At 41.8% G+C, this 15,994-nt stretch overlaps 1 protein-coding gene across 2 annotated transcripts in view; it reads left to right on the top strand.

Moving 5' to 3' along the window:
• Nucleotides 1-15,994, top strand: part of cacnb2b (calcium channel, voltage-dependent, beta 2b) — a 39,038-nt gene that overhangs the window by 8,820 nt on the left and 14,224 nt on the right. The window contains exon 1 of one of the 2 annotated variants that reach the window (XM_085803948.1): nt 1,569-2,299. The exons of the other annotated variant lie outside the window; for it this stretch is intronic. Within the exon in view, the coding sequence (XP_085660074.1) occupies nt 2,282-2,299 (18 nt within the window). The 5' untranslated portion in view covers nt 1,569-2,281. Of the gene's footprint in view, nt 1-1,568; nt 2,300-15,994 lie in introns of those variants that run through there. 2 annotated transcript variants of the gene reach the window in all.

Here is a 15,994-nt window from a genome sequence, read left to right as displayed (position 1 = left end):
GAGTCAGTGTTGGTCAGACGTATTTGTGTTCAGAGGATGAAGACACCACAGCTTCTTCCCCGGCTCTGTATTTAAAACTCTCTCTGTGCAGCAAGTTTGTGTGAATGTGTCAGTGGTTCGATGGATCTGGATCTCTGAGAATATTTCAGTTTTCTTGGTGTATTTCTGTGAGTGGCCTCTCCAGCACCGCAGCAATGATCCGGCTGCCTTATGTAACATCTTGTTGAGCTTAGAGGGAGTCAAAGTAAGCATGGACTTGCTCTGAGTGTTTTGCTGGCACTTGAGGACAGTTGGCTCCCGCTGGAGGAGATTTGAGGTGTCATGGAGAAGATTTACTAACGTCCTCCTGAGTCAGGTTCAATTGCAGGTCATGGGCTAAATGTTGGGACTGTGTGAGAAGAGGTTTGTCTTTTCCTTCTAAAGCAGTTACATATCGATAAGGATGGTGATGTGTGTGTGTGTGTGTGTGTGTGTCTGTGTGTAGTGTCGGTCCAGATGTGAGTGTGACCCAGAGGTCAGTGTCACACCACTCTCTCCTCCACGCTGTCACAGCCTGGCACAGCTGACTCCCCTGCATTTTCTCCTCCATTCTCACTTATGTAACACTCTCATGTGTGTCCCACAGCTCCCAAAGCTCTCCCTGCTGATTCTGGTACTTCACCGTGGCCCCATCTGCTGATGTCCGCTGCACTGGCCTGTCTGGGTTACAGGCCACAGTGACAAATGGACCGGGCCGCGTTGCTTACCATTAAGCAGTGGCAGAGGGAGCGCTCACGTTCTTTATTTTTTAGCAAAACCACAGTGAAAAAGGTCCTGCATGTAAAGCTTAAGTAAAGTAAAAGTGTGTAACTACTCTTATTCAGCATATCCCCCTTTTCAGTGTTAATCATCACTGTCAGCAGCGTTTGCATAGGTTGGTTCACCCCAGCTAAAACAACACATGTTCTCCTCTTACCCCTAGTTCTGACTATTGCCACACAGACTTCCTATGTCTGACACTTTTAAACAGTTTATTTTTAATATAATACATTTCATCAACTCTGCTCAGTCATATTTTCTGTCAGGACTTTGCTTTTCTAATGTAGAGCAATTATGGTTGAAAGGAATCCATTCAATTCTAATTTTTTGTTTTATTTTAGCCTAAAAACTAAGGATGAGTAGACACTTGGTATAAAACAATTGTTGCATCGGGGAAATACCTCCCAGAGGACTTGATCCAGGTGTTCTCATTGACCCAGAGAGCTATATGCATGGCCAGATGTCAGTAATGGTTTTTGTAAATGGGAAATCTCATTTGGTATAGTTTTATAGCTGCCCCAGCTGCTGTCAATCAAATGCTGTACACTTTAATGTATAGAAATCCATCCAACTTATATTATACATGTTATCAGAGATCCACACAGTCTGGTGTAACTTGAGGACACCAGAAGAAAATCCGCGGCGAGCCTCTGTGTGTTGCTCATCCTTGGCAAGTAGTAGAAGTTTACAGTAGTGACATAATGACACTGAACCAATGGCGTGAGAGGATATGATGATTAAGCTGTGTGGGTGATGATCACGGGGTTTTAGTCTGTAGTTGTAGTTTCTGTTGTGTCGTAAATCGGCCACACAAAGGAATTACGCACTGCGAGCTTTTTTTTTTTTTTTTTTTTTAATTTCATCTTTCTATTTTGGAGCCAGGCCGTTATAATGCTCCCACGTGTGCAGCCAAAACCCCGGGAAGTTGTTTGGATGCGCGCGCTCACTAATCAGGCATCACACGCGCAGAGGATGGAGCCAACCAACTGTGGTCAACAACATTAATGAGACGCTCCTCTCTCCACTTTGCGTTATAGTGAAGCAGGCGCGGGCAGCTCAGACGGGCTCGGACACCTTCTCTCTGCGGCTTGAGGTCAGAGTGAGCGGTGTGCGGCGCAACAGATGCCGCACCGAGAAATAAGCCGTTAATACCCCCGGGGCTCGGGAGAGGGTAACAACTCTCAACCCACAATAATACAGACTTAAGTGAAACCCCTCACGCAACTCATCCGTGTCTCCGGCGCTGCGCTGTGCGTCGCGGTTTCTTTTTTGGGGGGGAGATATCGCGCCTTTACGCACGAAGGACGGAGGTGGTTTGGTTTTGTTTTGTTTACGGCTTCCTCGGGACACATCCACCTGCCTCAGAGGTGAACTCAGTCTCATGGCACACTTGTCCATGTCCCCTCGACTGGAGCCAAGTGAACGATAACTTGAACTGGTCGTTAGAGCCGCGGGATAACACCGGTGGACAACTCCAGTCACCATGCCACCCAAGAAAAAGGTAAAAAAAATGAGAAAGATTGTCTGTTATTTTCCGTCTCTCTGTGTGTATGTGTGTGTGTGTGTGTGTGCGTGTGCGTGTGTGTGTGTTTGCGCGTGTGCGCTGTGCAGGAAGGGCAGGAGAATGCACCATCTGTTGCACTGGGCGTTAATCCGTGTGTGAGGCCTTTACTTTCCACATCATTGCGCTCACTGCAACAGTCACAATGCGCAGGGCAGATAGAGATGCATATCCACAACATGCATGTATCATCATCGCCATGTGTCCAATTGAAAAACCACAGGCTTCGGAGAGAGTTGCATAACCTCATGGCCTGTAAAGATCAGATGGATTAAATCTCTTCTCTTTTCTGCTTCTTTCACTCCTGACTCTTGGACTGAGTGTCAACTTGTGCTGATGATGTGTTCAAGCAACAGGAAATGAAACTCTGCACTTTGGGGCTTATTTTCACTCAAGTTTTGCATTATTGCAGCAGAAAAGGTGAATGTTGAAGGGGTTCTCCTATGATCTCCTATCTTACATGAGCAGAGCAGTCATGATATACTGTAGTTGTGGTATTCTTGTGACCCACCAGTCTCGTTATTTGCTGAAAAAGCATATTACTTAAGTGTGGAAAAGCCGGCAGTAATACCACATGCAGGGAGACTTATACCTCTCCTGCATTAACATTACATTCAAGTCACCGAGCTAAGCATCCACCTGTCAGTCTTTGAAAAACCCAGAGGCTTGTTTAACAGCTCTCACTGCTGTTCTGTGAGGTTTTCCAGAATCCTTAAAGACTCTACTAACCACCTGGATGAAAACATATTTTGTCTGTTGCACAACAAACAACAAAAAAGGTTGTTGTTTTTTTGCAGATCTTATTTCTTAACCCAAACAAAGATGGTATCTGGAAATTAGCTCATGTCCTTTTTTAATTTGGAAGAATTTTCATGTTAAGTTATATCAGTTACCAGATGTAATGACACTTTTTATTATTTGCATTATTAATATTTATTATGTGTCATTCAAAGCAGGTAAGAACTGTGGCTGCAGGTAGAGATAGTGGTGTCTCAAGTTGGGGAACTATAAGCTTTAAGACCTATACACTGTAAAGGTTAACTTTGATATTGTTTAAATTCACTCTTGCTATTCTTATTTTGTTGCAGTCAGCAGTTTTCACATTAAAAGTCTACTGTACACTAAGAAGCAGACAGAAAGTATCACCTTGCTAGTTGCTAGTGGAGCTTTTAGCAGCTTGGTTTAGACCCAAAACACATAAAGAGAGTGCATGTTGTGGCTAAATTCACTGTCAAAAAGTTCAACTCTAAATGAATGCCAACGTTGTTTTGGATCTGTGTACATAGCCAATGTGCTAACACAACACGGGCCACTGTAACTTAAGAGAATGTAACGAATCTAACGATGACCCACGAAAGACACAAACTGCAACTCGGGCAGACCGGGGGATGGCCCACTGCCTTGGATTTCAGTTTGCTGGTTAGTGCTGGCCCACTACTTGTTACTCAGAATAGGAAAAGCCTCTTAGTAGCTGTTACTGGGGCATGACATCCAGATACCTGCTCCTCTTCCGGGCAGGAAGTGGAGCAATAAGGAGGAGGATGTCTGGAAAGTTTACTCATTGAAACTGTTTCCTGTTTCTGCCTTTATGCTTTATTTATTTAAGTTTTTCTTCTAACACTCTTGGGTTTAAGCAGTCATCTATGTGCTCAACATTTTTCATTTTGCAGAACAGTTACAGAGATGATAGTTGGAGTCATAGTTGTGGTTTCATAAGTGCCTCGGTGCAAAGTGTGAGAAATGATCATAACAGGAACGGTTGGCAAAATGCTTTTTTATAATCCCCCTACACACACGCACACAAACCCGTCCTTACACCAACTCTAATCATGTTGCATCACAAAGCTGTGCAGCACAGAAGAGCGGCAAGACTCGCCATCTCTATAACTATAGATGAAACGTATCTTTTACACAAGCCAAGCGAGCCAGGAATTAAGGCGTGTGTATGATATTAATGCAGCTATTGTATCTCTATGTGATGACTGTCTGGGAGCCTGAGCACATGCAGTCCAAACAGCGGTGTTGGCTGTCTGTGAGGAGTTTGCATTTGTCTCTCTCTCTCTAAATCCTGGATTGACGCATGCTATCTTAATCTCCTTACTCAGAGACAATCATGACCCGGAGAGAGAGAGAGAGGGAGAGAGAGAGAGGGAGCCCACATACACATTGCTTTTCCCCTGTAATGATTTTTTTCCAATTTAGTCTTTGCTTCAGCTTTTCCTTCAGACAAGTCTTTTTCACGTTCTTTTAAATGTGCAGACTCTCTCTAGAGGAGAGAAGATAAACACCATGAATGAGCGGTCATTACCTGTAAACTGATATGGGAATAGTAGAGGTCATGTGACTCTTATAGGAACGCCACAAGAAATTAATTACAAACAACTGAAAAGTTCCTGAACTCCTCCTGCAAACAGGAACCATCCAATCATACCAACACTTCTGTGCTTCTCCATCATTGAACTTTCCTACCGGTTATGACAGTGTTTTTCGACCAAAAACACAAAATATAAGTACAAGAATTTAATGAAACTGTGTGTTTATCAGCTCTTATTAATGCGCCAATTTAATTTCCATAACATGTTCATCACCCTTTTTTTTTACATTCAAATATAGAGCTGCATATTTGATTGTTTTACCTAATTGATAACACTTTTACAGATTGCACATATTTTATTGTCTTTCAGTTTATGCAGTTAATGTAGCTCAAGATGGATAATGGTCCAAAGATTGGAGACCGCAGGGCATTTCAGTTAGTGTAGTGTATATGTAAGACCTCTTTCATGGGTGTCATCTTGACACATTAAAAAGCTGGCCAGCTCCCGAAGCTATAGTGTTAGTAAATTAGCTACATGATGACACCCAATAAAAACTGTAGCAATCGCTTCATCTGACAAAATCCATGTCTGTTTGCTATAAATAAAAAGTCTGGCTTTGTCCAGTAGTATCTGAAATCATGACAATTGTTGTTTTAGAAATATTTTGTAATTTTGATTGGTGGATTTGTTACAGTTATCATATGTGATGCGTAAGAGTCGAAACCTTGATCTGCAGAAACAGTAACTAAGTGGAGGTGGGGCTTAGCTAATAGACAATGAATTGAAGTAGTTTCCACTTTTAAACTCTGTCTTTAATTTGTAACCACAAACTGGAAACACCGGTAATAAACCTCAAACCCATATTAACATATCATATAGGCATAAATTACATTTAGTGCAGCACAGATTTTCTGTCTCTTTAGATCTATAATTGTAGATCTAAAGGGCCGTGATGCAGCCCTTAACTCCAGAGACGGAGGCTCGTGCCAAAGTAAAGGTGGCGGTGCCAGCGTGGCCATATCTGGTGTATGGTAGCATCAGGCAGAGGGCAGGGAGCCAGCCTCCTTCAGACAGATGATGCAAAGCAACTGATTAGACAGAGCCTGGAGAAAACAGAGCTGGAGCACACAGTGCATGCAAATGAACAGGCTGATAATGACCGGAGACAGAGTAGCGAAGAAGTCATCAACAGGGTAACATAGCACAAATAAATAGAGCAACAATAGCTAAATATAAGGATTTGGAGTTATCAGGTGTTTCTCAGGTACAGATAGACTCAACATACTGAATATATAGGTGAACTTTCAAACACCTGGGCTAAGTGCCAGAAGCTCATTGGAGGAACGACAGGAAATTAGTCACAATTAGATCAGAGACCTGCTCCACAGACAACAATTAACTGTTGTAAAGGGTGTTTGGGAAGCAGACAATGTTTTTCCCTCCTTTGTGATGCATGGCTTTATCTGTGAAGCTCCCTAGCAAGGTTTTAATGAAGCCTATTAGTCTCCTGCCCCATAATGTATCTGCAGATCAGCTACAATAGCCTGGCATACAACATGTGAATAATATTACGGCTTTGGATCGTTTCTCATGAACTATCTTTGACTCATCAGGCAAGATGACATTGTTTCAATAGTTTATCAATCAAAACCAGCAGATCTACCATGAACCTCTACAGTAGAGAGAAGTTTTGCTACCAATCGTCACACTCAAATTCAGATGCACATCGAACACATCCAGCAGTGAGTTGTAGCTTGTGAAAGATGTCACATTTCGACAGCACGTGGCACTGACAGTTGGAGGCAGGCTGGTGTGTTATCTGCACTCTGGTGTCTGATCTGCCTGACACCTTTTTTCTCCTGTAAATCCAGAGTTTGCACATATTCTGTGCAGCGGTTCAGTGATGTCAGCCACGACACACTCGCACAGCGCAGGCAGCATGTTCCTGGCATTGAGGGTCTTTTTCCCTTGGTCACAACAGATCCTGGTGAAGGCATCACAGATCTGGTTGAACAGAGGCAGGAGCAGCCAACAAGGTGCATCTCCCATTGCAAACAATCAGAGCAACACTGCCTACTAAAGCAAGCAGACACCCCATGTGGTCTGAATCCCACTCTCCCACTCACAGGGGAGCTACACTGCAAAGTCTTTTCAAGAACGTCTGTCTCATTTCTTGTCAAAACTAATCTCTTTCCACTTAAAATAAGAACTCACTTCACTTGGAATAAGTAGAAAAAAATCTGCCAGTGAAAGCAAGTTTTTTTGTGCTTGTAATAAGAAAGAAAAACTTGCCCCACTATCAGATTATTTTAAAGCAGAAGTAAGCGATCCGGTCGTTTTGGCTAACTTCTTGTCAGCCGATGGAGTTAGCAGTCCCCGTCCTCGTCCCTACGTCACCACATTCACGCACATCCCTTGGCTGCACACACAGAGGACCACCCCTTTATGCCGTTCTCTCTCCTCATTGGATAAAGGTTGTAGGATACAAGGAAATAAAATAAAAGTTTTCTCCTCGGCTTACAGCAGAGCAGAGTGACTGACAGACCCGTGTTTCGGACCAAACACTCTATATAAGTGATTGCCGTCGGAAGATAGAACTATTTAAGGCTTATATTAACACAAATATTCCGCTTGCTTCTGCTTTAAGTGAAAATATGCTTGGAAGAAGTAAAAAGTGTCTAAAAACAAGCTACTTTTTAATGTGATGAGTCTTATTTTAAGTATAATGAGATTTGTTTTGACTAGAAATAAGACAAATATTCTTGGTAAGACTTTGAGTTTTTGCAGTGACAACTGATGTTTCCATGTGGACTCTGATGTTTACTGATGCTGGATCAGTCTGAGCTGTACGAGAAAGGTGTGTGCACCATGCAGGTTATGAACAATCGACTGCTACTGTATTTTTAGACCTTCTACCTGTTCCTCTGCATCCCCTCAAAAATACTTATTTATGACATGCGTACGTGTATGTGTACATGTATCTGTCCCTTTATGAATGAGTAAACACAGGTCGTTCAGTGTGTTCATTCATTTATGTGCATGTAATGGACTTGAATGACAGTTTGGTGTTAGATGTTTGACATCTTCAAGCAGCAGCAGCAGTAGTGATGTTGAACGCTGCCAAGCTGACCTAATTATGCTCACGTTCCCTATGGAGGTCTAACTGTCAGTTCAGTAGCCCTTCACTGCATCTCCCGCTGATTCAGACGTACTGCTCCATTACAGTGTGTGTGTGTGTTTTTTTTTTTTTTAGTTAGTCCATGAGGATGTAACGGATTTCGCTAAACACACAGAGTTAAAGACTTAGAGCTGGAGATCTACCTCTTATGTGTATTTCTCCAAGGATCACAGCATATAAATTGAACTATTTTCATCAGTGGGAGTCATTTATGCTTACGTGGCATATTTCTCTCAATGGTTGCCATGGAAACGACTCCCCATTTGGTGGAGAGATTGTGCAGCAGGAATGGTATCTTCAGTGACACACAAGTGTATAGTATAGTATAGCTACTACTAGTATCTACTGCAGATGATATTGGATTTCTACTTGTGCTATAAGCTCACACCTCGTGTTTTGTCTGAAGAGGATGGATGGATGGATTATCAATTCATACACCATTTTTTCTCTTTTTCTTTCTTCTTTTTTTTTCTTCAACAGAAGTGACTTGCTTTAAACCACTTAAAGGGATAGTTCAACATTTTGGCAAATTGGCCCATTGCCATAATCCCTATAGTCATAGCACTAGGTTTGTTACCTTTAATTGTCGGTGCAAGCTATTTTAGAATGGCTGAGACGAGCCCTGATCCACGAGCTGCTCAGAGCTACGCTACGGAGGTTCATAGGATTTCTTAGTTGCCCTCATCAAACTCATCAAATACACAATCCAACAACTCCAAAACACTCTTGTGGACAAGTTGTGACCTGCACATTCACCACGCTATGAAATAATAACGGAATGTCACGAGAGGGAATTGTTTTCGAGGTAGATTCATGCAAAACCGCTGATGCGTGTTGTGTTCCCATCGGGGGCAGTTTTCCGGCAAGCAGTCTCTGCATTTGCCTGCTTGGCTCTGCTCCGCCGTTCTAAAAATAGATTGCACCCACAATTAAAGGTAATGAACCTACTGCTATGACTATAGGGATTATGGCAATGGGCCAATTTGCCAAAATGTTGAACTATCCCTTTAAGGATAAAGAGCAGCACACAGCAGCTTCCCTCTCATACAGTAGATACAGTGAGGTCTGTGTCTACTGAGACTACACTGAGTGAGTGTTTTGGGAGGTGTGAGTGTAATGTGAGGGTCCCCTAAGTGTTTTACATCAAGGTCACAGAAAGTATTTGAACATGGGTTTGTGCTTCTGTTCTCTGCGACAGAGGTTGTTCCTTAGATTGTCCCAGAGTAATTTTCTTGGGTCTGAAGCTCATGAGGGAAAGTTAACTTTGCTTCAGTTTTTGTTAACTTTTTGTTGTTATTGTTTTTTGTGCAGCTACTCCTTATAACCATGGTTCACATAAAATCTACATAGCTGTTATTCTACTGTGTTTACATATGTTCTTATAAATTCAATCGCAAGAAATCAGAACAGATTGATTTTTCTCACGTGTTAAAACAAATCAAACGATAAAGAGGTAAATATGAAAAATTATTTTCTGCTCTAAATGTCTTTTATTTGAACTTTGTGTCAGAGCCTTTATTTAAAGAATTAGTGTAGGATTTTTCAGTGCCTACTCCCTATTTAGATATAAAGTCCTCACAAAACACACATGATTCTTTCTCTAGTTCAGCTGATTATACAATAATGAAAACATAGTTAGTTATGAATGTTAACTTTCTGCTAACAGACCCGAGTCCTACACACGGGTCCTTTAAGGCCTAGCCCAGAGTTCAGTTTGTCCTCTGGGGGATCGCAGCGCTCCAGGCCAGCCAGCTGGCTCCTGGTGACTCGATGGCTCTGATTATTCCAGTTTAGGGATGGAGTCCATCTCCCCAATCAGATGCTCCTTTCCCACTCCTCTGACGCACGCCTAAAGAGCTGTGTAAACGCTTTTGAGTGGGAGAGGAGTCACCTTCAGGTAGCACACGACAGAACACAGCTTCACTTGTTCAAATCATCCTTGTCCTCCACCTTCCTTTGCCCACTTCTAAACCCACGTAATCACACTAATGGACTGGGATGGCTCTCCACCAGGGAGGGACAGGAAGATCAGCAAAGAGAGCAAAGTGAAGAGATAGAGGGATGAATGAAGGAGTAGAGTGTGAGTCTGTAAAAAAAAAGGAAGGAAAAAGGAATTTCAACTAAGAGGAGCCAAGGACATTAGTAAAGGAAATGGCCTGATGTGGATATAAACGATAGAAAATGCTGTACAGGTCAGCAATACAAGATATTATTGATCAAGAAAAAAAGGCAGTGTAATCCACAAACATGGCTGCAATTAATGATTATTTTCATAGCGGACCCCTATTTTTTCAGTGCCAATTAATCCATCAAGTATTCCACTGATTTATAATCTTGACTATATCATTTCAGTAAAAGGACAGAAATTAATAGACTGCACCCATAATCACTTATAGTACTCAAAGTGCTTCTAATTTCCAACCATAAACTCAAAACTGAAAAGATTTAACTTAGCTATCCCTATCCCTGTTAGATGGATTTAAAAGTCTAGAGCCAGATAATTATTAACTTTATGTCAAGTGACTTATCAACAATTTGACTATTTTTTTCAGCTCTATAGTGACAAAATAACAATGCTGATCTTGATTTATATTGGAAAGTAGCTCATCACTACGCTATTAATAATGTGACAGGTGTTGCCATTTCCATTGTGTACACTACTGTATAAGGCATGACTTTTTCCTTTATTAAAAATCCCATCAATGATTCATGTCACTCCTTAATTTTTTGCTTCCCTGACAGTCGGCATCTCTAAGTCACCTGCAGTAGTGAGCTCAGCATTGTTTAATAATTCAGCGGGGGCGTTTTGTACTATTGGCCGGGTGACATTGGCTAGCAGGAGAGGCGGGTGCTGAGCGAACAGATGTCTACACCAGGCATGGGTAAACAAAAATCCATGCCTGGGCATAATTCTGCCCCGGGGAGATTTACTTCCTCTTCCTCTCCTGAGTCCCTCCTCATCATGTTGAATTCTGTCTTGACACTGTCTCGGCTGCAGATTTGTGCTTTTCTGTTTCCACTAATTACCAGCACTGTCCCACCTTGTTAATACATCATGTCCTCATCCATTATTTGAGGTCTTATTTGTATCCAAGGTCAGTGTGGGTTTTCTATTTGTAATCAAGCCATAAGTATGTAGATTTTTGCATCCATCCTGCAAAGCTAATTACATTTATCTCAGCTGTAGTTTGTGTTTAGTGCTGAAAATCCAATTGAATTCATAACAGTACATAATGGCATGTCAGCATTGACATTGACATTAGCTCAGACCTACTACATTATTATATGAGGACACAGGACCACACCCATGTTTGATCTCCATCTCTAATTGGATCTCAGCTGCACATCTCTAAAGTTTTATGACCGTGTCTTTATTCATCTTAAAATGTGTCCACAGACTGACGTACTGTATAAACATCCGACAGTTCCTACTACGGTAGTGAGTCCATACAGACAACACACAGCTGGTTTGTTCAGACAGGAAACAAGTAAATCCTTTGCCTCGCATCATTCACACATTTAACCACTGGTTCACCCGTACACTCCACCATTATTCACTGTGCAGAGTTTAACAGTGAGCTGGCAAACGGTGGATGTACCAGTTTTGTGTGTGTGTGTGTGTGTTTACCTCAGAAATCAATTGGAAAATCAGAACAGCAGGAGACAGAATTAATTTGTGTTTCATGCAAACATTTTCTACTGAACTTTGCATCAAATTTGCGCTGCCATTACATCTTCACATTCTGTCTTGTTTCTTGTTTTGTCTTTTCCTCTCTTTCTTCATTCAACGTGTCACCTCGCTTCCCTCTCTTCATACAGTCTCTTTTTCTCTCTCACTTCACTCCCACCCCCCTTCCCCCTTCCCCTTCCCCCACTCCCCTTCAGTCTTCTCACTTAATTTCATAACACAAGCTATTAAAGCTGAGTCTGTTGGAGTTGAAGATACTTCCATCATAACTACTGGCCTATAGTAATCACATGCTGCATAATCCATCATTGTCAAAGTCTCACTCGTGTCAGGCAGCGCAGTGTGCACTCATTTGGAATAACAGCGGGAGTAAGAGTGGGCGGCGGGTAAAGGAGAACCAAAGGGAAATTGTTATCTGCTGGTTGAGCATGAGGTTTGAACAGTGAACACAGACTAGACTGACAATCATACACACTCCCCTCTTTAATGAACATGCAACAGTGGCTCCTACATTGCCTGCATCCAATCCAGGAAATATTTTTAATCATGTTTTGGTTTAAAAGGGTCCGGGTTGGAGTTCATGTCCTGAGTCCTACCTGTGTGTAGGTTTAACCCACTGACACACTGTAGCTAGAACAGCCTGTAGAACAGCTGAAACACTGGAGCAGATTAAAGTGGGTTTGTATACTTAACACAAGCGACTAATAGCAGACCCACCATATGTTGTAGTTTATGGTCCATTGTTGGTACAGTAGCGCTATTGCAACACTACATGGATTTATTGTATTGTTTGTTCTTCCTTTAAATAATATGAAATATGTTTATTTTTTTCATTTCTATGCTGACATAGATTGATGGTGGGTAATGTGCATACTTTTATCAGTTTATCAGCGCAATTTCTATTTCAGTGCATCTCATCGCTGTGCAGTAGTTGTGGGTAGGGCTGTCAGTTTAATGCGTTAATTAGATTAATTAATTACACTGCAAATTAACGCGTTAGAGTGGCAATTCAATGCGCGAGCACTTTAAATTTGGCCCATTGAATGACCCTGGCTACTTGGCAGTAGCACGTCACGGTAGCATAGCACCAAGGAACTTTGTGTATGTGTGTCTCGCGTGCAGACGCAACTGACAAATAGACGGACAAGCAGCAACTTAATTAATCATTATTTAATTATTTTATTTTGAAAGTTGACCGGATTCTCTCGTCTTTTCTGAGCCCGACTTCCTGTCTGGTACGATCTGGTCTATCCAGCTTGACAACGGCGCCCACGGCTCGCGTGAAAAATAGAACAGACAGCGAACTGAAGATAGGTTAAAGGGATAGTTCACCCTAGAATGATATTTCGCTCATTATCTACTCACCCTCATGTTGACTAAGGGCTGGAAGAAGTTTCAGAGTCCTCCGTCCCTTCTCTGAGTTACAGGGGGTCTTGGTGTAGCAGTGCATGTCCATATAACGTTGTAAAGGGACACCAGAGCTCTTCGTAAAAAAACACACACAAAAAAACATCCAAATACCTCCATGCTGCTCGTATGTAATGTCCGTCTTGTGCTGAAGCCCCAAATTGCGTAATTGTCCCGAAAAAAATTAAATAAGTCTATATTTTAAGCTTGTTTGTAGCGGAAGCTTCTCAAAGCTCCTCTTCCTGGTCCGTCCAAATCTCGCGTGATTCGCAGTAACCGCACTGACGCCGGCGCAAATCACGCGAGATTTGGACGGACCAGGAAGAGGAGCTTTGAGAAGCTTCCGCTACAAACAAGCTTAAAATATAGACTTATTTAATTTTTTTCGGGACAATTACGCAATTTGGGGCTTCAGCACAAGACGGACATTACATACGAGCAGCATGGAGGTATTTGGATGTTTTTTTGTGTGTGTTTTTTTACGAAGAGCTCTGGTGTCCCTTTACAACCGTTATATGGACATGCACTGCTACACCAAGACCCCCTGTAACTCAGAGAAGGGACGGAGGACTCTGAAACTCCTTCCAGCCCTTAGTCAACATGAGGGTGAGTAGATAATGAGCGAAATATCATTCTAGGGTGAACTATCCCTTTAACATGGGCGCTGATCGGTTCCTCACCTGGCCTAATTGGTTTGCTGGGATGTGCTTGACCATTTTCTTTTAAATTTCATTCATGAAACGCACATCACCAATAAAATTGTGGATTTCAAATCTTCTCTGTGTGTATTCAATTGATTAGTCATGCAATACAATTTTGTAACGTCCTAGAATTTGAATTCTTTATTTGGGTAGGCCTACCTTTAGCAGATATAAGATTAAAATGTGATTAATTAGATTAATTAATTACAAATTCTATAATTAATTAGATTAATTTTTTTTATCGCCTGACAGCCCTAGTTGTGGGTCTGTTATTTTTCACTCTCCACAACAGAGAACAGACTTACAGTGGAAATGCTTCAACTTGCTTCATGTCTTTGTCACTTTCAACTAACATCAGCATTGGAAAGTGTAGTTTTTTATTGTGTTTTTATTTTTATTTTTTAAGCACATCTATGTCAGCTGCAGTAAAGCGTAGTCACTGGCTTACATTAGCACAAAACCTCAGACGTGGGCTGATATCTGATAATATTGGATATTGCAGTATTTCCTGTCATATGTGATATCATTCACAATATTGCTTTTCTTTTTTTCAGTCTTGTAAAGTCTCGCCTGCTGAACAGCTTTTTCGTGGCAGAATTGTTTACCTGAAATTTGATAAACAGTTCAATCATGTATTGTTTCAGAAATTATTCCTGCAATAATATTATGCATGGAGATTTTAAGGCTGGACTGTGTTGTAATATTAAATTTCAGATATTGGCCAAGCTACAGACACGTGACTTTAAATCTACCTTAGGGCAAGAAATGGTTTTGCTTAAATATTGTTAAAGGGATAGTTCAACATTTTGGCAAATTGGCCCATTGCCATAATCGCTATAGTCATAGCAGTAGGTTCATTACCTTTAATTGTAGGTGTAAGCTATTTTCAGTACGGCGGAGCGCAGCAGCAGGCTGCTCAGAGCTACGCTATGGAGGCTAACGGAATTTCTTGGTTTCCCTCATTAAACTCATCAAATTCAACATCCCAAAACTCCACAGCGCTTTTGTAGACAAGTTGTGACCTGCACAACCACCACGCTATGAGATAATGATGGAACAATACGAAACGGAGCCGTTTTCGAGGTAAATTCATACAAAACCGCTGATGCGCGTTGCGTTCAGGGACAGTTTTTCAGCAAGCAGTCTCCGTATTTACCCTGTATTTACCTCGAAAACGGCTCCGTTTTGTATCGTTCCGTCATTATCTCATAGCGTGGTGGTTGTGCAGGTCACAACTTGTCTACAAAAGCGCTGTGGAGTTTTGGGATGTTGAATTTGATGAGTTTAATGAGGGAAACCAAGAAATTCCGTTAGCCTCCATAGCGTAGCTCTGAGCAGCCTGCTGCTGCGCTCCGCTGTACTGAAAATAGCTTACACCTACAATTAAAGGTAATGAACCTACTGCTATGACTATAGCGATTATGGCAATGGGCCAATTTGCCAAAATGTTGAACTATCCCTTTAAAGTCATTACATCCCTTCTGAGACAGTTTGTGGTACTATAATGTCTCACTGAAAACTAAAGACAATACAGAAGGAATCATTTTTAAAAACCTCAGTAAATGAGTTGCGCAGCTGTTGTTCAAACCTCAGCAGTGAACCACTAAATTGTTCGTACAGATTGTCCAATGCGTGCATCTAAGAGAAGAATATAAGACCCTTTGGACACAAGTGGCAGTTACTATAAAGTAGAACAAACACTGGGAAGGATAAGCAAACTTATGAGATAGGCTACAATGACATATTGAAGCTATTATTTCAATGTCATCAGTATGCACAGAATTAAACATTTCACCATTTGTGGAAACAGTTTGAGATTAGATGTGGGAATATTGACTTTGACACACCAAGGACTCCAGATCCCTGTGTTGTTACAATGCGTCAGACTGAGCAGACTGTCGACAACAGAGAGCTGATTTGTGACTTTGGGATGCAAGTGTGTATCTTGAGTGCCAGATTGACGCGGGTGTTGGTGGGGAGGGAGGGGGGCACAGAGGGCATTAATTACCATGTCTTTGAGGGGACAATCTAATCTCTGGGACACATGGCACATAAACCTGAGCGTCCCAGGAGGGATCTGCTGCAGCACCTCTTGACAGTTAGAGAGAGGGAGGGAGGGACAGGGGGGTTCTGGGAAAAAGGGAGCAGAAAATGAGGAGACGTGTCCAGATGTTATCAGTGTATGAAGTGTCCAGGCGCTGGTATCATGTTCCCATCAAGTTACGACCCTTTCCATGTAAATACAGTCACTAAAACTGTTTATCATTGTTTATTCAATAATCACAACTTTAACAACAAAAACAGTTTGTTTCTGTGATTGAAAGGAGCACACCATATATGAACTAA

The sequence above is a fragment of the Trachurus japonicus genome, chromosome 17 (assembly GCF_045865225.1).
Source record: "Trachurus japonicus isolate A0001 chromosome 17, Traja_1.0".
Lineage (NCBI taxonomy): Eukaryota > Metazoa > Chordata > Actinopteri > Carangiformes > Carangidae > Trachurus > Trachurus japonicus.
Note: the sequence above shows the minus strand (reverse complement) of the source record. Positions and strands in the feature narration are given on the sequence as shown.